General features: G+C 44.3%; 2 protein-coding genes across 2 annotated transcripts; one reads left to right on the top strand and one right to left on the bottom strand.

Moving 5' to 3' along the window:
- Nucleotides 1–3020: 3020 nt before the first annotated feature.
- Nucleotides 3021–11820, bottom strand: LOC128309693 (cartilage-associated protein-like). The gene is made up of 8 exons (XM_053046144.1): nucleotides 11817–11820; nucleotides 4653–5272; nucleotides 4445–4588; nucleotides 4169–4349; nucleotides 3957–4082; nucleotides 3741–3883; nucleotides 3484–3666; nucleotides 3021–3397 (listed from the first exon to the last, which is right to left on the bottom strand). The coding sequence occupies exons 1-8, from the start codon at nucleotides 11818–11820 to the stop codon at nucleotides 3317–3319; spliced, it is 1482 nt and encodes a 493-aa protein (XP_052902104.1). The 3' UTR covers nucleotides 3021–3316.
- Nucleotides 11821–13900: 2080 nt separating this feature from the next.
- LOC128309702 (HMG box transcription factor BBX) lies at nucleotides 13901–16152 on the top strand. The gene is made up of 5 exons (XM_053046155.1): nucleotides 13901–14328; nucleotides 14401–14482; nucleotides 14561–14858; nucleotides 14976–15365; nucleotides 15450–16152. Exons 1-5 carry the CDS (start codon nucleotides 13901–13903, stop codon nucleotides 15743–15745), a joined length of 1494 nt encoding a protein of 497 aa, XP_052902115.1. The 3' UTR covers nucleotides 15746–16152.
- The last annotated feature ends 7014 nt before the right edge of the window (nucleotides 16153–23166 follow it).

Below are 23166 nucleotides of genomic sequence, written 5' to 3' on the forward strand. Positions count from 1 at the left end.
TTCACCTTTTTACACACACACACAGTACCGATACGCATCCAGTGTTGAACGGCTTAGAGATTTAGCAAAGGTTTGATCTTCCAATAGTGATTAATGATCATTGCGCATTTTAGCCGCATTTACTTTGTTTGAAAACAAAAAAAAAACTTTGTTTGAAACAATGTAATAATCGGTGTCAGGTCGGTGTTTGTTGTGTACGGTGAATAGGGAAAAGCAATCGGGTAATTCGGATGTGTGCATTAAACCTCTAGCACTATGATTTGCGTATTAATTGTTGTTGGTACTGATTTTGGCTTTGGCACGATTTTTTCGTTGAAATTAGCCAGTTACACACATTCAAAGCATTACTTTTGCGTGTAGATAATAATGTATGTAAAAGAGACGTTCCGTTTTATGCTGTTAGGAAAAAAAAGGGGAAATAAGGTTATTTCAAGATATGCTTTTATCTTGAAAAAAAGACGTGCAAAACCAATGGAAACACTTTTGGTGAAAGTAGAGAAGGAGAGAGAGAGGAAAGGATGTGTTACTTTAAAAAAGAAGTAATTTCACCGTAACAGAATAAAAACCCGGATACTGTTTACATGTTATGGCACAAGGAAACTAAGTAGTACGAGAGATAGCTTGAAAAGACGAAAAAAAAAACATTTACGTGTCTTATATATTGAACCAATGGCATATATACAATATATACATAGATATATATACAAACAAAAAAAAATATATACATTCTGTTTGTTCTCCTATTCTACGAAACCTAATGTTAAAAATCGAAAAACAAATAATAACGATAAAAGAAAAGACAAAAAAACTACGAGAGTAAAAGATGACCTAGAATAGAGACGATGCCTGTCTGTTGCAGAGATGGAAGGCAGGAAAGCCAGACAAATGGAAGCAAGCAACGAGGATTGTGCAATATAGATTCTGTACCGTAGTGCAAATGTTGTGTGTGAGTGTTTGTATATACATACAGATTGTGAAATGAATTTTTTTCCAGCCATGCCGTTTACGTTCAGCTGAAAATGTGTTCAATGGAAAGGTGTCTCTTAGTTGTGCGTAACTCCATTTTGCAGGAAAGGTTAATGAGAAAAAAAAACAGGAAATCAAATTAATTTGTCAATTATCCATAGTTGAGTGCGGTAGAGCATTTTCTAGTAGAGATGTGGCAGTAGAGTAAATAGTACTGCGGTGCATGAAATGTACAGCGTTCTATTGTTTGTTTGCAAAGCAATTAAGCGAATGAGATATTGTAATGTACTAACTATATAACAGAAGCACGGTGTTGTATTTGCAAAGCAGTATTCGAACAGGGTCGCGATGCCGAGGGCTGAATGAAACGAACGAACGAAGCGCATTTTTTCATGGGCAGATATCCTGAATGACACTTTTAATTTTCTTTCTACCTAATTTCAATAACTTGCAGTCGTCTCTAGTTTGGGTTAGGTTACGGATTCAATTAAGCAAAACCGCCACAAATTATGAATCCGTGTGTTGTAGTATGCAATGGTTTTGTGGTGCTATGGGTGTGTGTTCAAGTGAGTTTGAGTTGTTTTATTCACTCGTAAATTGACGGCAGAACGCGGGATTGTGTAGAGAATATGAAATTACCAGAAATCTGCAAACAAAAACAAACAATGACAAAAAACATTACACACAAAAAAAAAAAGAAAGGAATGGCGAGAGAGAGAGAGAGAAAAAGAAACGAAACATAAGATCTAGTTATTAGCTGTGATTTTTTGGTTGTGTCAACCAGAGCAATGTAATGCGAACTATAAAGAAAATCTACTAATCTGGATGAAAGCAACCTTTACCCCCCAGGGGTAAGACGTGTGTAAAAATGGGTAACTCATTACGAACAATATGAAAGCGGTAAAGAAACACGCGTATATATTGTTGGAAATGTTACGAAACTTAGTACTAGACAAAAGGGAGAGAAGAAAAAAATATACCCGTAGAAACAGACAAAAACGTGTAAGAACCACTAATAGCAACAGAAATTCGTAAATTCGTAGTTTAAACTAGTGAATCCGGAAATATGACCACGCAAAGGTCGTTAAAACCCCCGGCAAAAAGGCACATTACAATAAGAAGGAATTTAACGGAAATTGAAATGTAATACAGCCCAAAAGAAGGAGAAAGGAAAGATAAAACGAAGTAAAGAGAGATGCAGTTGCTTCCAGGCAAAAGAGGTAGAAAAACAAACATAATACAACTGAGATGAAAGAATGAATGAAATGTGCGCGACTGAAAGTGACGAATGAATGGAACGGATGATTGAATATGCATCGAAGGCGAATGTCGATCGTGTGTAATTACGAACAGTGAGAAGCAAGAAAAAAAAAACGGAGCAGAAATCGAACAAACGAAACAAACAAAAAAACTCTATTGAACTTAGCATAAGGAGGGGCTTTCTCTCCCTGCCCCACTGTGAGCCACGTGTTTTATGTGCTGAACGTGCTTTAAAGCTCTCCCCCGCGCAGCAAGTGGACAGATTTAGACCGATGGGTACTAGGACGAAATCCCTGTGCGTAAGGGACGGTTGCCAGTGTGAGAGAAAAGGGGGAGAGACTTCGCGTGTGTGTGCAGCAGATTTTTTTCCAATTAATTTCAACCAACCATCCTGTAAAGTATTTATAATTCTAGGTAATTTGGAATTGGAATTTCACATCACATGGACACGAAATACATACATCACATGGACGAAGAAGCGCAGAAGCAGCAGTTACACTAAAACATGACACGGTTTAAAGAAAAAACTATGATGTAAAGAACACGGACACGGGGCACTTTAAATAGAGGGCCAGTACAAGAATGGAAGGATCGGCAGGACGACGTACAAGACGACATGATATAAAACAAAACACAACACAAAAGCAACAGTCGACCGGATGGATAACACGTGGGGCAAAACGTACTCATTGAACACACACACACACAACCATACAACCCCATAGAACGGACGTTTAGATACATTATATTATTATACATATATACATATATTATATATATATTTGAAATGGTACATTTTCCAAAGTTTAGATATGTTTGATCTATGTAAAGCATTATTAAAGACAAAACTGAAATAAAAACGAAACAAATAACAGCAGAAACCTCGTGTAGCGCCAATGACTCGATGACCCCTAATCGCATGCCAATTTATCAGTATCGTTTTTTTGTTAGTCTACTAGATGAGTTTTATTGCGATATACATACTAGAAACTATTCCATTACGTTGGAAAACCCCGTTATGGCACACTGGTGGTCCTGATCCGATCTTCCTTCGTCGATAAAGTGAATCCCCTTTACCTTTTAGCTTGTCTTACAACTCGTCATGATCGTTATATCCGATCGTTTCTTTTGGATATAGTTCATTACTGGCATCTTCTTGTGGTTGAACATCCTTAAAAATAACAGATATGGAACATAAAGGCACATTAATAGACAAACAATGTTCCCATGGCATTCGCAGTGTTGTTCGGTGTGTACCTCTTCAGCGTTCCTATTATTGTCTGCTTCATCATCCTCGGCGATGAACGATTCATCGTCTTCGTCATACTCGCGATCTATGTCGATGTCCGATCCGTCACCGTCCAGTAGATCAAACTCTTGTTTGATGAACTTCACCAACTTTTCCTCGTACTGCATCCGATCATTGTACTCGATCGCTTCCTGTGGTGAATGTAAGAATGTTGCAAAAAAAACTGAGTCTCGGGGATGATACTAGGTAATAGATGTTTATCTACCCTTCGTGGCTTAAAGAATGTAGCTGTCACACTAGCCTTCGCTTCCGTTTCGATCGTTTTCAGTGCTTCCGGCATCTGGGGATCATCCACGTGAAACAGTAAGTAGCTCATACCTGCCCGATAGGACTCCTCGTACTGTTTCACTGGTGGGTAGTAATAAAAGTTCGGACAGTTTAATCGTTTACCAATCGAAATCAACAAGCTAGCTTATCCCACCATGATAGTACGCCTTTTGCAGGTGTTGATAGTGCCGGGGGAATAGGCTATCGTAGTACTTCCCTCGTACCATGCCCATGTTGGAGGTACAGTTGCGTTTGCAGTACAGCGCATTTGTAAAGTGATCTATAAAGCAAAATGGAGAAAAAAAGGCACCATCATCAGAAACCTGAGTGCCGGACGGGAAACAATCTTCGCCGGCAGACACTTACTTCCGGTGGCGGTGATAAAGTCCGGCAGGAAACCGTGATCAAATTCACCCTCGCAGAATGCGCGACATTCGTTTTCGTCATAGATGTACTGCTTGATTGACCCCTCGAGTCGCTCGATCGCCCGTTCCCAGTTGCTTTCCTGCTCGTCTACAATACCGCCGATAAGCAGTGCGACGAATTTCTAGCACGAAAGGGAAAAGCCAAAAGGACCATTACCGCGAATGTAACCTTGAATGTGATCTACTTTTGGAGGAACAAAAATAAACGACGCATTACCTTTTCCTCTAGATCGTGAATCTCGTCTCGATCCACACCGGGCATTTCGATCGCTTCTTCAAAGTTTTTCTTCATCACCGTATCGTCCGGATGCTTCACCATGTACGTGTAGGCGGCCGATGCCGCTAACGTAACACGGTTCGACTAAAATGAGTGTAAGCTTGAGGTTAATAAGTTGAAAACAAATTGCCTTCCAGAGACACGCTACCTTCACGTAGCACGCGTACAGATAGGGGTAAACCTTCAGCTCCTGGAATATGTCCATGTAGTGCCCATCGAAGTCTTCGCTAAACGGCAGATACCGATAGATCGCATACTTTCGGGCACACTTCGACAGGCAGAGCGTACGGTGCAGTATCAGCTCGTAGTGTTGCAGATTGTCAATGTTGCTAGCGTGCAGGAAGTCCCCCCGACGCTTCACGTCGCGTGCTGCGTAATCACATTCCATTCTGCAGTTTGCGACCGATTCGTGGTACGTCCGGTATCCCTCCAAGGCACGCTCGAGAAAGTACACACAGTCCTCCCATTCATTCGAAAGGTACGCCTGTACGCCCTGTTCGTACTGATCGATGAAGCTGCTACCATCTTGTGGCGTGTCGGATACGTACTCCGGTTGTTCCGGTAGGTCATCCGTATCGTCGGTGGCGGAAGATGCTGACGTTGCATCTAACTGTGTGCTTTGCGCTACGTTCAGGCACGTTAATAGGCAGCACCAGCCGATTACGAGCACCGTCCTATGCCAGTGTCTACCTCGTGATATCATCCCCACCATCTCCACGTCGATCGTCTTTCCGGCCGACGTTCGCAAATAATGAACGCACAACTTCACTAAAAACAGAAAAGGTTAACGTTAGCAGAAGATAAACATTAAACCTACTGCCTCTGGTCTCTTGGAACCCTTAACGTACGTGACAAAGACTAAATGTTAAATTCGGCCAAAACTCATCCAAACTCCTCAGCATCACACAATCACTTCCGTTGCGCACACTTGTGCCTTTTGCCCATTTGGTGCTGAGCAATGCGTACCAGTGTGAGCGATAGAGAACAGAGAGAGAGAGAGAAAGAGATAACAAGAGACGCATTTCGAGCCGTCGAGATCGTATACGTACATGACGCTCCGATTTATGCTTAGATCGAAACTCACCACTACAGATGAAGTGATCGCGACACGATCGCGTTGCGTCTTTCGATAAGAAAATAGGGGTGCGCGCTTGCATGTGTGGAGTCAAGCTGCAGTTTAACACACATATCTGTCATACCGGTGTTAGTATGTGGAATGTTTCCAGATTGTGGGAGTAACAACCGTGCATAAGGGTGAGAGTCATAAATGTTCCGCTAGTAGGGAAAATCAATACGAATGGTACGTGCCCATGAAATCGGATTTTGGTTCTTGAGGATGGCAAACAATCCAACCCATTGATACTTTGGCAGGAACTCAACCGTTTGTGCATTGCTTTTCAAGAAGGAAACTCGGAGGAGGAGGTGGGGTTGGTTTCATTTTCTGCGGTTGGTGACATATGGTTTGCATAAAAATTGTAATTTATGGATTTTTCCCCGAACAGGACCACTCGTTACTGGTCGGAAAAGTTCAAGTGTGTACTGCAACACACGTGATAATTGCAATTAGCGTGTCAACTGAACCAAACCAGATCATGAAAGAGCAGTTTCGAATAGGTTACAGTGATTCCCAAAATTTTTTCAATTGATTTTTACTGAGGAATCGGTAAGAATTCAAACTTTCCTTATTGTAGACCGAGTGTACCAATGGAAATTATATCGCACCATGTCGGTGGCGTCATTTCAACATCGGTCTACACGATAAACCCTTGAACTCAATCTCTATTTACAGTTTTCTTACATGATATTCGCATAATATCTTCCCATTGCCTTGTTTCGATTTGTTTGCCGTAAAACGATAATGACTTCACGTTGACGCGCCATCATCGCTGCTCGCAGCAATCGTTAAAGCGAATTAAATTACCATAAAGCAAATTTGATTTTCAACTCACAAGGTGTCGTAAAAAAAGATAATGCATTTTAGCTAGGAAAGTTAGGCAAGAAGTTGCTGTGCCAGCGACAGAATTGTCTCCACACGTGCGCGTGAAGAAAATACGTTGGAACGTTTGAGCGCGCGTTCTACAGACGCGTATGTATTGTGTGGCACTAGCTGACTCACCAATCCTAGCGCACCAACGTTTCAGCTGATTTTCACATGCGGTTACAATGCGATTGTGTAGGTGTGATACGCGCGGCAAAGCGCTGCATTCCGTTTCACTGCGCTAGTGTTGGTGTGCCGACACGCGTTTACAACGTAGAGTTGGGTCGTAGCAGCACAGTGTGCGGAACGGTAGATAACTTGAATTTAGCACATATTTTATCAAACGATCATTATTGTAGCAAAGTTAGTAACATTCCCAACAACCAAAGCCATTGTACAAACGTGTATTTCTTCCTTTTTTCCGATACCGGGAAATCACCACTATTCAAAACACAACCGTCACGTCACGCACACACCTAAACAGCGGCGAAGGGTGAAAGCGTCAAGGTGTGTGTGATTTTGACAGCCGACGAAATGCAGTTGTGTTGCTGTTTTGCGGGCGCTGCACTGCCATTGTTCAACCAACTCTGGTGCGGTGCGGACGTAATCGTTAGTGGCAGATTCAGGCAGCGTAGCTTCTCTAAACTCAAAAAGGTACGTATTCGGCATTCAAAAACATCTATCAAAAGTGATCGTGATTTTTGTGTGGATAAAGCTTTTGACTGTTGACATTTTCGCATACCAAACGATGTAGATCTGTTACTGGTGCTTTGTGTTATTTTGTCACTTCATTTGCCACTAATTTCGGCATGAAATAATCACTGTTCGAATCGCCTACCGCGACGACACACTGGAGACGCGAGGTTTGTGACGTCACTGAGGGGCAGTTTACTTTGATAGCAACATTTTCGTCACCCGTGTGTAAGATACAGGTATTAATGTAACAGAATAGTAGCTCACGTACGGTTAATGTTTTGCGTTTGTTGCCGCATCCAAGATCGCTATAACATAATTCACCTTTCGCCTAACTTCCAAATCCTTTGCTTGTGAATGTACACTTCCTCTTGTTCTTCTCTCTTATTCACTGTTGTGAAAGATAAGCTTAGGCAGACCTGCCAAGTAAAGTGGGTATTTTTTGAGGGATACAACCATTTTTTTCGAGTAATTTCAAACCGTGAGATGATGTAAAGAAGTGAAATGCGATGAACAAAAACCAAAAAAAAAATAGCTTACCTTTGGCGATCGTACACCCAATGTTGGGCGGCGCGCGCACGGAAGATTACGCATGTTGGACGGAATATGCACAATCTAACCATTGCATTCTCATCCCCTGCACCGATTGTGGGCCAGGAAGTGAAGGTCACCTAATTTGCGTGCGTGTCAACGTACGCGTGAACAGATTAGCGAACAAATGCATAACGCTCTAACGTTTGGCACATTTATGTTGCGCCTAGCAAAAGCAAAACTCAAAATCGTTTGCCTTTTCTTTTCACCATCGTGATTTTCACACACTATCTCAATCCGGGGGCTGAAACCATTCACGAGGTGGACGGACGACAGTGTGAATGTTGTGCCGTGTCGGCTTTATTACACCGCGTCGATCACGGTCGTCACCCATACAGGCGTACCGGTAGAAGGGGCCCCGTATCATATGCGGCACGCCGTTGTATGTCGCGGGTGGTTCAATTCACTTGTAATATCGAATTTTGATTACAAAGTGACGCATCATCAGAGAATGATCCGGGAGTCTGTGGATGATGGATTGCCGGACATTTTTGTTTTGCTTTTCGGTCGTGCCGTTTTGGTTAGCATATTTTGTGGCATGGAGGCGCTTGGTACTTTCAATCACATGCATTTTTATTTTAATATTAATATTTCGGAGGTGCAGTGAACCTTGTTTTTATGTTTATGAATTATAATATTACTCTATGACTCTGTTTATAATGAGCAACTCTAAATCCTACAAAAATCCCCTTTCTACGAATATAATTTCCCATTATGCGCGATCCAACCGTTAATGAACTTGTGACTTAAGTCCAGGAGTCTCCCCAGGGGGGACCCCTGCTTTAGTCAATAGCTTAGAAGAGGGAATTTAAAACAAGGACATCGAAGAGCTGCTTACAGGAGCACATGAAAGAACCATCTCAACGAAGGAACTTATGGAGTAGCAAACCTTTCTCAAACAAAATCCTCAATCAATCCACAATCAAATGAAGAAATTCTGAAGCTGTTAAAGGCAAGGGATGTTACTACTGTGCTTCAACGTGGAAGATATATAAGGGCTTTACGAACTAGGCCATCCAGTATCATTCTAATGACATGTTTTATATAAGATGGTCCCGGAAGTTTCCACCTCCGAGCCTTGGATCACCTCCGCGGCCCTCTCTAGCGCTAGTTTGAAGAGTAGACTTCCTCTTGGGATTCTTGGGGCAAGATACTTTTACTAAACCTTTAATGCAAAACTATCTTCGTCTAACCAATGTCATTCACTCGTCTGGTGAGTCATTCGCTTATTTATCGACACGGCAATAAATCGACGTCTTTGCTAAAACGCTTCCCGGGAGTTAACGTGCGTGCGGGAGTTAAGTTGAGTGCATCTCAGAAGAAGAGGAAAAAAACGACAACAGTCACATTATTATTACAGCTTTCATGCAATCGCACGGTAGTATGTGCAATATTGAAGTGTGCATGAGCAAATAGCACCAACGGATGCACACACCATCATAAAATAAACGACAAAAAATAGAAATTCAAAGAAACATAACTGCCTTCGGCAAATGGCAGCTGTACGGGGAACGCGAATAGGTCACCAAAGGAAACGGGAAACTATCTTCACAATCGTAAAACTCATGTTCATCCATGTTCAGACGTCTCCAACAAAGCGTCACACTGTTTTATGTTGTTTTCGTTTTGTAGCCGAACGTTTCCTTGCTTCAGTTTGGTTTTGGTTTTGGCCGCAAAAATGATGTGCGGGCGCGAGGAAGCAAATGTGTGTGCAATGTTGTTGCTCTCACTCTTTCACTCTCACTCTCGCTCGCGGTGTGAAAAACTCTCGCCGAACGCAATCCGTCGCGTTTCGAACTCAACTCGACCCCACACTTGCGCTAGATGGGACACACACATGCACACTCGTACAAAACCACCCTTTGTAGTGCGGTGCATTGGTGTTTGGGGTTGGATGTGGGGAGGAAGTAGACATGGGCGACTGAGACTAGTGTTCGCAAGCGACCTTGGATGTTATTGCAAACCCGAAAGGAAAAGCATCAGTTAAAGTGGAAATACCGCTTTGGGTACACCCTGGAAAATGGTTCACAAACAAGTCCTGCATCTAGTAGCCATACTGCACACACACCGTACGTTGCGTTTTCTGTCATGATTTTCGAAAAAAACAAGAGCCTAAATACTGTGGAAGAAGTGCTGTGCTGCCGATATTGCTGTGTTCCGTATGAATCCGTATTGTTTTGTGGCAAGAGGTTGAAATGTTTGTTGAAGCAAAGGAAAGGAAGTTAGGGGGTTGGGGGGTGGGGGTGGTAGTGTTTTCAGCCAGCTCAACATAACAAATCGCGGTGTAGGTCTCGGTGTAATATCGAATGTTTGAAATTTGGAGGCAAAAATGAGTCCTCTTACTAACACATCCATATCGCACACACTTATCGCGCTGAAAGAGGAACCATGTAACCGTGCCAACCGCCGCACGCTTGTGTGCTATGTTTACGATTTTTTGTATGTTGCAAATCGTACGGATGTGTGAGTGCCTGTTGGGGCACACACACGTGCGATCATTGCTTTCGCAGCATGAAACGCGCTGCTGTTTGAATTTTTTCCTGTCGCCAATCGTTTACCACGTTCTTTTCGCTTATCCGCTTTGTTTCTCTCGATACGTATTGTTTACATAAAGTTCAGCATCCGCTGTGGCTGTGCTTTAGTGCGACGTAAGGAATTTGAATTCTACGTTTCGAAAAAAAATTCCATTGCTTTTCTTTTCTTGACTTTTGATTGAATCATGACTGTCTGTTGTCTGGCTGTGTGTTGCGTTTAAGTCTCGAAATAAATCGCGCCGGCTACCGTCCAGACAAGATCCTAAGAAGTGAGGATAGGTTTTGCAAAGTTTTGCACCATAAAACGGCTTTGGCTGGCGATTGGTTCGTTGCATTTGCATCATGCACAAACGCAAAACCTTTTGAAGCGGAAGTGCCCATCACATTTTATGGCACATAAATTTCAGGTTTTGGAAACCAACTTCTTCGGTGGACGTGGGAAGATGATTGATTTATTGGATTATGCGGAGAGAAATCAAGCAGAAAACTGCATTTTTGACACCAAAGGATGATGGCTGAACGATGACTCATATTTGGCCTTTTGTCGTCTGTAAGAGGTTTCCAAGTGAATGAACTTAACTGGAATTGGGAATTGAACTTTCCCTGTGATTACACTCGTAGCACAATTAAACTAAAAACTTATTGATAGCTTTCCAAAAACATTCTTGTTGTGTTGGACATTGATCTCTGTTTCATTCAGCTATCGTCTTCAAAGCTCGGGTTCAAGTAGTTTTGTACTTCACGAACCATGGTATACTTTATGTAAGAATGTATACATAGAATACAATAGATAAAAATTTAAAAAACACTCACTTTGCTACGATATTGTATGGTGAATCGCGAAATACAAAATCTCTGTAAGATCTCTTTACCTTCCCAATTGGTTGTCTGCAATAACAAACATGCGTAAGAATTCCTTCATTATCACCCTTAAAAAACTCCTTTGAGATGTTTGTAAGCACATTGGCACCTTGAGATAAGAGTGCCCTGAGATACGAGCCACCGAGCGTGCGATATTTTGATTTGATATTTGGCCTTTCGCTTCGACAGTTCTTAGAGGACCTCTTAATCTTCCCAATATGCCTAGTATATGATCAGACCTGGCTGCTGCTAACCTTAGCTCAAGCGACTTGCATAGTATTAACGCGTGTAAAAATACAGTGTTTCGTTCCAGTTTACAAATGGTGAATTTGTAAAAAAGTGTAATCTAATTGCTACCGAAGACGTTTGCCCAGATTACGTCAGGAGGCATGGTGTTCCAAGTCTCTAGCTATAGATAAATGAATGTTTGTTGTACAAACTGTAAATATCATAAATACAAAAGGATTGAACAACCGTCAATTTGATAAGTTTCTGCATGAAAGTGTTATTCAACACGGACTTCCGTATCATACGCTGGTTGCGCAGAGCAAAGATGTTACATAGATTTTTCCAGCTGCTTGAAGAAATAATAATCTTCATCGAACTAAAAAGAAAATCTAGACAGCAGATCGATAGCCTTGTTGGCAGATATTACCCATGTTAATGTTTGATTGTGGAATGCTATCCCACGCGATTGGCTACTGGGGTTGAAACAGTTTCTCTTTCCAAAAAATGTGTACTTGGCCAACGGGCCAAGAGAGCATCGTCTTGGCCCGACCCAATCGAGCCTCCTAATTCCGGAGAAAGCCTGTCTTTCCAAAGGATCCTCGGTCCGAGGGTATCGCTTTGTCTTGGGTTTCCTGGGACGAGGATTAGGGGTAGAAGGAGCAGCGTCGCGTGTTGGTTTGTCGGGGAGGGGAATATTTTTATAAAATTCTCTCCGGTTCTTTACTGGTCTCATGGCCACCTGTTTGTCCCTTTGAGAGCATCGCTGTACGCGCCGCGTGCCCGTTCAGTTACCGTGTTCACTTGCTCCTTTTGTAGCGGTACACGGGGCACCGTGTAACCTCATGCCACTCGACTTGGCAATTGCATTGCAACATTTCTGAGATGCAGCTTTGCACTCCTCAGCGGCACGTGATCCTTTGCACTTTCCGCAGTGTACATTTTGCGAGTGCAAAACGCTTCGGCATGATCAATTCGGCTGCATTTCGAACGTGTGGCTACCTTTGGCACGTATAATCGGTCAATTGGTATCTGGAGGCCTTCGATAACGAGGGCTTATGGAAGTACCGTACCCTCAAACGTAATTGAGAATTGAGGAAGTGGGGACAAACATTTTATACCCTTTTGCTGAAGTATCTTTAACTTTGGGCGTGGTAGGGGAAGAGAACGCACTATGCCCCTTTTTGACAACATCTTCCTCGAAGTAATCAAAATCCTCCATTAGGCGGGAAACTTTCACCAGACTACCGGGGACATAAACCCGATAGTGCTCCGTATAATCTGGAACAGCCGCAATAACGTTGCCTTGATCCTGATCCTTTGCGCTTTTCCTGATCTTGTTTGAAAAAATGGGGAAAAATGGTGCATCTACAGTCGAATGTACCTTTCAGGGGGGAACAGAAAAACTTACAAGCGCTTCTGAATTTTAATTAAATGCATGAAGCTCTTGGGTGTAGTGTAGTCTCCTGTTCGTGCCCAATAACGTTGTCACTTATTGCACCATATTCATGATTTTTTGTCGCGATGACACGTACATGCATGCGCTGGAAAGAAGCGACAATTTTTGGTCTGTTTTTTTTTTAAGTATTTTACATCAATTTTTCGACAGTAGGTGAATTTATTGTCAAACTGATGGATATATTCCTTAACTGTAGTTATCAATGTAAGTAAAAATCAGTTGTTAACAAACAACCTGAAGTGTGAAAAATCCAATGCTAGCGGCACAACACGATTCGAACGTAGTGGCCGTTGATTCAAACGTACTGGCATGCATTCGAACGAGATGGTACGCAAATCGAAGCAGGTATATTATGGGGTGTTCCAATTTTCTATTTCGAGGTATTAAATATTTCGCCTTTGTTCTCCTTCCGTATGCATTCATCTCAGAAGGTACAGATTAGCGAGAACTAATCATTCATCATCTTCATCGTGTTTTAAACCACCCCTCGTAACATTCCTTCTCTTCCCACCCCCACGCCTAATCTTGTGATAGAAACCATCTTTTGCTAATAGCAAAAGCTCAAAGCTGTGGAGGGTCGCAACGGTCAAGAATGATGACACATTGCTATGATCACCGCGATCTTGCGCGATGACGTATAAAAGCAATAAATAGTGATTCGATTTTCTTTTGTTCCACTATGAATTATACTCAGTATGGCATGCCTTAGAGTTTTAATTCGTTCTGAGAATAATAAAACCTCGGTTATCTTACGCGTATTTTTTTTTTGTTTATATAACATACAACATACCATTCCTATGAGAATCTCACAAATATTTCTATTGCAGTTATTTATTTCAGAAGGCTCTTTATTTGGATGTTTTTTTTTTGTGGTGTACGAGGCTCAATTTTTGTGGAGAACTAAGTCTCTACTTAGTATACAAAATTAAAAGCAAGATTTACATTACATCATGATGCAAAACAGTGCCTGCGGAAATCAGATGCAAAAAGGCGAATTTTTACTTTGGCAGTTCTACTTGCAATCAAACCAAAATCGGACAAGCGATAAAATCAACATGGATAGCAACAATAATCTTGCAGATAGAAATAATTGCCACACCTTCACGAATCCAGACGATGATCACCAGCACGATGAAACCATCATTCGAGAACAGGAGCACGAAAACACGAATGTTTCGGAGTGGAACTGGTCCAAAACAACGCACAATATTCAAAGCAAGACTGACGATGGCTGCATTACAAGTCAGCTCGACGTATCGCAGCCCAAAGATGAGTTCACCAAGGTCAAAACCATCGAAACATTGGACAAAGCTTGTCAGACTGGGGAACTAGCAGATGGAACTACGCTACCAATACCGGACACTGCCGAGGATGTAACGGAACAGCGGGTTAAGTACGAATTGAAGCGTCCGAGCAATTCGTTTCTCTTGTTTTGCAAACAACACCGATCGATATTGAGTAACCATTACAACGAGGAAAACAGGTACATGCTTTGTGTCGATTTTATTCGTGGTTCGGGAAATATTAGACATACGAGTTCGTTCTATTCTCACAGGCTAATAACGGAAAAGCTCGGCAAATGGTGGAATCAACTTACAGAAGAACAGAAATCTCCGTATGAAATAATAGCGTCGCAAGTAATTGTATAACACTACTCTGTGGGTTTCGTTCGAACACTAATGTTGACCATTCTTTTATCGTTTACATCTTTACAGTATCGCAAACAAATGTTGGCAGTAGATCCCGGATTCAAATGGATTAAACGCACGCCGACAAACCGTCAACCATCTCCAGTTACTGACGAGGTTAGGGCAAACGCATCCTTGACTGTGGAAGAGACTGCTCAGATGGATGTATCTGATGATACCATCATTACGGACGAATGTTTGGAAGCGGCAGAAGCTTTGGTTAGTTTGCGTGGAAGCGCTCAGTTGACCACGTTCAAGCTGGCGGACGAATCGAATATGGGAAGCTTAAAAGATCTCTATATCGGAACCGGTACGCAACTGTCTGGTGAGCGAGCAGGTCAGTGTTATTACCCAGCTATTCGTTATCTATTTCTGTATTTAATTCCGAACTTTTTGTCTGAATGCTGCTCATTATGACTTATCGTACGTTTTCTTTTATTAGTTGCCTGTCAGCCATTGGAGTCTCGGTGCAAGCGATCATCCCAAGTGATGACATCGTGTGTGCAGCCTATTGGCGAAGGCACACGTGCACCGAAAGCCACACGATCATGTAAAGCTAATAGGTACAAGGATATCATGAACAATATGTATCGACGAGCAAAAAAATCTTCAAAAAAAACGCAAACAGACCCCATTAAGCAACCAAGGGCTGCCAGCACCTGCCAGTCAACTATCACTAACAGCGATACATTAGACTCAAACATTAGCAAAGTTACCGAGGAAGAGTTGTTAGCGGAGTTGGACTCAAAAATGGCTGAAGTATCTCCGTTGAGCATTGACCACTTTTTAAGCGTTTTAGTAAGACATAGAAAAAAGAGGAAAAGGTCGAAAAGTATGTATTTACCCTAATGATGGGTGTAACCATAGCATCACGCAAAGAATTAATTCTATGTTTCTCTTTCTATATATCCTGCAGAATCTGCATCGAATGCCAAAAGGAGGAAAACAAAGCTGTCAACTGCACCAAAGCCCTCCGGCGACGTGCTGGCTGAGGATTTCACAGTGGGAAGTACACCGGTCGGTACAACAGCACAGCCAGCAACGTCTGTCGCAACCGCTTCTGAGGCACTGACGTTGGTGCAACCTACATCCACCAAACTAGTCGGCAGTAACAAGCGCAAATTTCCCAAAGAACTTGTTACACATAACCCCCAGTCAGGGATGGTGGAACGACAAACGATCTTGTTATCCTTTGATAAGCCTGGTGCGTAGGACGGTGGTATCTTCCATGCCCCCGTACGGGGCCTATTAGACACTCTAGTGACGTTCCATTAATAATTTAACATATGATGATCTCTATACCCCAAAATTGAGCTGAAAATGGCTTAAGCTAATGAGGCCTAAGAATATGTTTGAGGTGATAAAGTTTTATTTTTCCTCAAGGCATGCACCATTGGTAAAGAGCCAAGCAAAGCCGGAAAATTAATAGATCACGTTAGATCATTAGAGTTTTAATCCTTCCAGTTCAAAATCTAAATGTTTAACCTACTCTTATCGTTATTGAGCGTAATGTAAGCAAGACATATTTAATTGCATTTTAAGTAACATTAGAAAGGCTAGCAGCCAGCAATACACAGCAATAAGCGATGGATGCTCTACTAGTAGCAACGCAGACTGTATCAGTGGCCATAGTTCGCGTTACAGACCAGAGCAGGTTGTAGGTGATGTATGGTCAGCATGCAATGCGGTTTGCATTGCTATAATTTATGATCACACGCTTCGGTGTCTCGACGATAGTCGAGTGGTATGTTGGCAAGTTCGGGAATGGGGTCAAAAGCTGCGAGGAAGAAATGTGGATACAATGAAGTTACCTTCCACAACATGTGGATAATGTTACTGTTAGGTGATAATGCTTTAAAATGTTACGGGTACCGTAGGTACTGAGTGCTGTGAAGCCTGACGGGGTAAAGTTTCGCTAGGCGCCTTTGAATTGCTTCCATATGTGCCTTTTCCATTTTCTACATTTTTTTTAATTCTTCCTATTTTGCATTTATATAAGTTCAGTTTTTTCGCACTTAATGTTTACTGTAATTCACAAGCCCAGTCGTTATCATTTTGCAATCATTTCAAAGCACAAAGCACATGATTTATAAGTCATAAGTCCATCATTGAACGAAGCTATCCCGTCTGATACTAAAGTATCCTTTTCTCTGTTTTGCTCAGCATTAAATCGTGTTCCATTATTCGCTTGAATTTTGTATTATAGTACGACATTTTGCCAACACATATGTTATCTGCTATTTATTTAACATTTCGCTAAGACAGTAACACCACATCAATACAAAATCGATACAATATGGTAGTAATTGTTATCGATTCTATTTATCTATTCTATCAACGTTTTCTATAAAATGTAAAACAAAGGGATTGAATATTGTCCTATAAAAAACAATGTGATTAAAAATGTTCAAAACGGGATCGAACCCTTGTTCACTTGTTCTCTCGTTTGTCCTATTAGTCCTACCAAGTTTATATAGGACAACAGGTATTGTTGTACAGGGCGGTATTGTAACAAAATTCAAAGGTATTGTTGTACAGGGTGGTATTGTAACAATGAAAGATATGGAGAGAAGTAAAGTAGCAAGAAGGAATATATATATATATATATATATGTTTGTATATATATATATAGAAAGATATATAAAGAGAGACAGAAATGGTGAGAGAGAGAAAAAGAGAGAAAGAGAGAGAGAGAGAGAGTTAAAAACGTCTGCTTTATGAATAATATTGATACAGCAATTATGCGTGTGATAAAAGAACATTTTTCAGAAGTATTCAAAGAAAAACAAAAAGGCGCTTTATTAAAAGACCACCGAACCGCAAACTTGAGGACCGGAAACTTGAAACAAAACCAGAAGAAATCTCATTTTGGATTCAAATTTGAAGAAGATCCTTCAAATTTGAATTTTGTGTCCATTGCTTCCCATGTGTTCGGGGGCGGATATATTCTTCAAGAGGTCCTAATCGTCGAGATAACTCGGTTCTTCAAATCGCTCCCAACATGTTGGAGAGCACTGCTCCAGGAAAGGGTGCCTTCAAAGGGAAGGGTGCCGAACATGCTGTCGGAACCAGCGGCGGATCAAGCGGTAGGCGGAGTAGGCGGTCGCCTAGGGCCTCGCCGTGTTGGGGGCCCCTAACAACTTGTGCCGATTGTGCGATTTTTGGAAATCTAGCAGCAGAGTTAATTTATAGCACATAATCTAATTAAAAAGGTAGAACATTGTTTATCCTTGGTTAGATAATTTTTTTTATTTGATTAGCTATATCGGCCCGGTTACACGGCTACGCAAGAGAAGTATGCAGTGTACTCAAACTCCTTCTTCTTTATCGGCACGACATCTTCAGGATGTTTAAGCCTACCATTTCTGGCTTTTTTTACTTTATTTACCCGTAGGATAGTCAGTGCTGCGAACGGAGGTTTGGTGGTCCAAATGAAATTGTTCCGTGGTCCTGTCTTGTACAAAGCGACTGCGCTACCAATACACCATCTGGCCGCCCCGTGAACCCTTATATTCCCTTTCACTTTAACCTATTCATGTATTCTATTTCTTGAACGGGATTTTTTAATCTGTTCGTAAATGATCCTACCGTCAGATGCTAGAATAGAAACCATGCTTATTTTCACTTCCGCAATATTCGCAAGCTATTGCCATTGCGATTCTCGTGGTTTGGTATTGTTTTCTCTCCCCGATTGAACCGTGAAAATGTCCAGCCTACGTGTTTCGAAACAGTATTGTGGTGGAGTGTTGTATTTAGTATTTCGATTGTCACAATTTCTGCAAACTTGCAGCCGGTAATGATGTTATAACCGACACAATCTGTAAGTGTACTACGAAATAGCTAGCATTGTCATAGATTATGAATAAAATCATATTGCCATCATTAGAACTCTCTTTTCCGTTTGATATTTCATACCTCATGGTTCTTGGAATACCATTTCTGTCTTTCTTGATTATTACTTATTCGAAGCTGGATTGTAAGTTCAACTTATGTCCACCCACTTTCCAAACACTTCATCATATCCCCGTGTAGAATACTGTTCGAACTACATTGTTGTAATCTCGGTAAAATTTGCATCGTTGTTAGACTGAAATTGTTTTAAAATTTCTAATTGTAAATCCATACGGTTTAAGATGATCACCGCGAAATCGTTGATCTAAATTAAAAAAAAGAACACGAAAAAAGATACTTGAAGAAATCAATGCACACAATTGTTTTCAGATTTCCGATACCAGGAGAGCATGGTTTCCCAGAGGTGACATCTGCAACTTCGGACAAATTTGCCCATCACAATTGCTATTGCATACTATCAAACACGTACGAACGATCGCTAATAAGTAATATCAATAAAACGGAAAGCATCCTTCATCTCGCTCAAACTTTCCGTCGGCTGGATACCAGGAAAGCATCCACGGAAGAGGTAGCACCTTGTACAGCAATTTTGGCCGAAAACCGCCGAAAGGTATGCAATTTTTAAACACTAACATTTTCCGTTGGTCGAATAAAATTTTGCAGCAATTTTGCTCAAAAACCGCCGAAAGTTATGCAATGTTTAAACACTAACTTTCCCGTTGGTCGTGAAAAATTCCTTCGAAAACTACCAGTTTTCGAATGTGTAGTACCAGGAGAGCATCCACGGAAGAGGTAGCTCCTGGTACTGCGCCGAAAGGTATGCAATGTTAATAGACTAACTTTGCAACCAATTTTCCGCCGTAAGGTATGCAATGTTTATACACTAACTTTGCAACCAATTTTCCGCCGTAAGGTATGCAATGTTTATACACTAACTTTTCATACAAACCAGCTGTTTTCAGATTTCCGATACCAGGAGAGCATGTTGTTCAAGAGGTAACAACTTCCGTCCCCCTCCCCCCTTCCCCCTCACCCAAAAAAAGGGGAACAAGATGGCGGACAAGATGGTGGACAAGATGGCGGACACAAGATGGCGGACACAAGATGGCGGACAAAATGGCGGACAAGATGGCGGCCAAGATGGCGGACACAAAATGGCGGACAAGATGGCGGACAAGATGGCGGACACAAAATGGCGGACAAGATGGCGCCCAAGATGGCGGACAAGATGGCGGACAAGATGGCGGACAAGATGGCGGACAAGATGGCGGACAAGATGGCGGACAAGATGGCGGCCAAGATGGCGGACACAAGATGGCGGACAAGATGGCGGACAAGATGGCGGACAAGATGGCGGACAAGATGGCGGACACAAGATGGCGGCCAAGATGGCGGACAAGATGGCGGACACAAGATGGCGGACAAGATGGCGGACACAAGATGGCGGCCAAGATGGCGGCCAAGATGGCGGACAAGATGGCGGCCAAGATGGCGGACAAGATGGCGGACACAAGATGGCGGACAAGATGGCGGTCAAGATGGCGGACAAGATGGCGGACAAGATGGCGGACAAGATGGCGGACACAAGATGGCGGACAAGATGGCGGACAAGATGGCGGACACAAGATGGCGGACAAGATGGCGGACAAGATGGCGGACAAGATGGCGGCCAAGATGGCGGTCAAGATGGCGGACAAGATGGCGGACAAGATGGCGGACACAAAATGGTGGACAAGATGGCGGCCAAGATGGCGGACAAGATGGCGGACAAGATGGCGGACAAGATGGCGGACAAGATGGCGGACAAGATGGCGGACAAGATGGCGGACAAGATGGTGGACAAGATGGCGGACAAGATGGCGGACAAGATGGCGGACACAAGACGGCGGCCAAGATGGCGGACACAAAATGGCGGACAAGATGACGGCCAAGATGGCGGCCAAGATGGCGGACAAGATAGCGGACAAGATGGCGGACAAGATGGCGGACACAAGATGGCGGACAAGATGGCGGCAAAAATGGCGGACTTAAAATGGCGGACAAGATGGCGGACAAGATGGCGGCCAAGATGGCGGCAAAAATGGCGGACTTAAAATGGCGGACAAGATGGCGGACAAGATGGCGGCCAAGATGGCGGACAAGATGGCGGACAAGATGGCGGACACAAGATGGCGGACACAAGATGGCGGACACAAGATGGCGGACAAGATGGCGGCCAAGATGGCGGACAAGATGGCGGCCAAGATGGCGGACACAAAATGGCGGACAAGATGGCGGCCAAGATGGCGGACAAGATGGCGGCCAAGATGGCGGACAAGATGGCGGCCAAGATGGCGAACTTAAAATGGCAGACAAGATGGCGGACAAGATGGCGGACAAGATGGCGGACAAGATGGCGGACAAGATGGCGGACAAGATGGTGGACAAGATGGCGGACAAGATGGCGGACAAGATGGCGGTCAAGATCGCGGACAAGATGGCGGACAAGATGGCAGACACAAAATGGCGGACAAGATGGCGGACAAGATGGTGGACAAGATGGCGGACACAAGATGGCGGACACAAGATGGCGGACAAAATGGCGGACAAGATGGCGGCCAAGATGGCGGACACAAAATGGCGGACAAGATGGCGGACAAGATGGCGGACACAAAATGGCGGACAAGATGGCGCCCAAGATGGCGGACAAGATGGCGGACAAGATGGCGGACAAGATGGCGGACAAGATGGCGGACAAGATGGCGGACAAGATGGCGGCCAAGATGGCGGACACAAGATGGCGGACAAGATGGCGGACAAGATGGCGGACAAGATGGCGGCCAAGATGGCGGACAAGATGGCGGCCAAGATGGCGGCCAAGATGGCGGACACAAGATGGCGGACAAGATGGCGGACAAGATGGCGGTCAAGATGGCGGACAAGATGGCGGACAAGATGGCGGACAAGATGGCGGACACAAGATGGCGGACAAGATGGCGGCCAAGATGGCGGACAAGATGGTGGACAAGATGGCGGACAAGATGGCGGACAAGATGGCGGACAAGATGGCGGCCAAGATGGCGGTCAAGATGGCGGACAAGATGGCGGACAAGATGGCGGCCAAGATGGCGGACAAGATGGCGGCCAAGATGGCGGACAAGATGGCGGCCAAGATGGCGGACAAGATGGCGGCCAAGATGGCGGACAAGATGGCGGCCAAGATGGCGGACAAGATGGCGGACAAGATGGCGGACAAGATGGCGGACAAGATGGCGGACAAGATGGCGGACAAGATGGCGGACAAGATGGCGGACAAGATGGCGGACAAGATGGCGGAAAAGATGGCGGACAAGATGGCGGACAAGATGGCGGACACAAGACGGCGGCCAAGATGGCGGCCAAGATGGCGGACAAGATGGCGGACAAGATGGCGGACACAAGACGGCGGCCAAGATGGCGGACACAAAATGGCGGACAAGATGGCGGACAAGATGGCGGACACAAGATGGCGGCCAAGATGGCGGACTTAAAATGGCGGACAAGATGGCGGACAAGATGGCGGACAAGATGGCGGCCAAGATGGCGGACACAAGATGGCGGACAAGATGGCGGCCAAGATGGTGGACAAGATGGCGGACAAGATGGCGGACAAGATGGCGGCCAAGATGGCGGACACAAAATGGCGGACAAGATGGCGGACAAGATGGCGGACAAGATGGCGTAAAGATGGCGGACAAGATGGCGAACACAAGACGGCGGCCAAGATGGCGGACACAAAATGGCGGACAAGATGGCGGACAAGATGGCGGACAAGATGGCGGACAAGATGGCGGCCAAGATGGCGGCCAAGATGGCGGCCAAGATGGCGGACAAGATGGTGGACAAGATGGCGGCCAAGATGGCGGACAAGATGGCGGACAAGATGGCGGACACAAGATGGCGGCCAAGATGGCGGACAAGATGGCGGTCAAGATGGCGGACAAGATGGCGGACAAGATGGCGGACAAGATGGCGGACACAAGATGGCGGACAAGATGGCGGACAAGATGGCGGACAAGATGGCGGACAAGATGGCGGACAAGATGGCGGACAAGATGGCGGCCAAGATGGCGGTCAAGATGGCGGACAAGATGGCGGACAAGATGGCGGCCAAGATGGCGGACAAGATGGCGGCCAAGATGGCGGACAAGATGGCGGCCAAGATGGCGGACAAGATGGCGGCCAAGATGGCGGACAAGATGGCGGACAAGATGGCGGACAAGATGGCGGACAAGATGGCGGACACAAGATGGCGGACAAGATGGCGGACAAGATGGCGGACACAAGATGGCGGACAAGATGGCGGACAAGATGGCGGACAAGATGGCGGACAAGATGGCGGACAAGATGGCGGACAAGATGGCGGCCAAGATGGCGGACAAGATGGCGGACAAGATGGCGGACAAAATGGCGGACAAGATGGCGGACAAAATGGCGGACAAGATGGCGGACACAAAATGGCGGACAAGATGGCGGACACAAAATGGCGGACAAGATGGCGAACAAGATGGCGGACAAGATGGCGCCCAAGATGGCGGACAAGATGGCGGACAAGATGGCGGCCAAGATGGCGGACAAGATGGCGGACAAGATGGCGGACAAGATGGCGTAAAGATGGCGGACAAGATGGCGAACACAAGACGGCGGCCAAGATGACGGACACAAAATGGCGGACAAGATGGCGGACAAGATGGCGGACAAGATGGCGGACAAGATGGCGGCCAAGATGGCGGCCAAGATGGCGGACAAGATGGCGGACAAGA

Source organism: Anopheles moucheti, chromosome 2 (genome assembly GCF_943734755.1).
Source record: "Anopheles moucheti chromosome 2, idAnoMoucSN_F20_07, whole genome shotgun sequence".
In the NCBI taxonomy this organism is placed as follows: domain Eukaryota; kingdom Metazoa; phylum Arthropoda; class Insecta; order Diptera; family Culicidae; genus Anopheles; species Anopheles moucheti.

Excerpts from the sequence above, each read along its gene's own strand:
- LOC128309693 (XM_053046144.1), bottom strand. Across the intron at positions 4,589-4,652 it reads TGTACGCGTGCTACGTGAAG|TCGAACCGTGTTACGTTAGC; the intron begins GTAGCGTGTCTC and ends CACTCATTTTAG. Across the intron at positions 4,083-4,168 it reads CTTTATCACCGCCACCGGAA|ATCACTTTACAAATGCGCTG; the intron begins GTAAGTGTCTGC and ends TTTGCTTTATAG.
- LOC128309702 (XM_053046155.1), top strand. The coding sequence starts at position 13,901 with ATGGATAGCAACAATAATCTTGCAGATAGAAATAATTGCCACACCTTC. Across the intron at positions 14,329-14,400 it reads CATTACAACGAGGAAAACAG|GCTAATAACGGAAAAGCTCG; the intron begins GTACATGCTTTG and ends CTATTCTCACAG. Across the intron at positions 14,859-14,975 it reads AACCGGTACGCAACTGTCTG|TTGCCTGTCAGCCATTGGAG; the intron begins GTGAGCGAGCAG and ends TTCTTTTATTAG.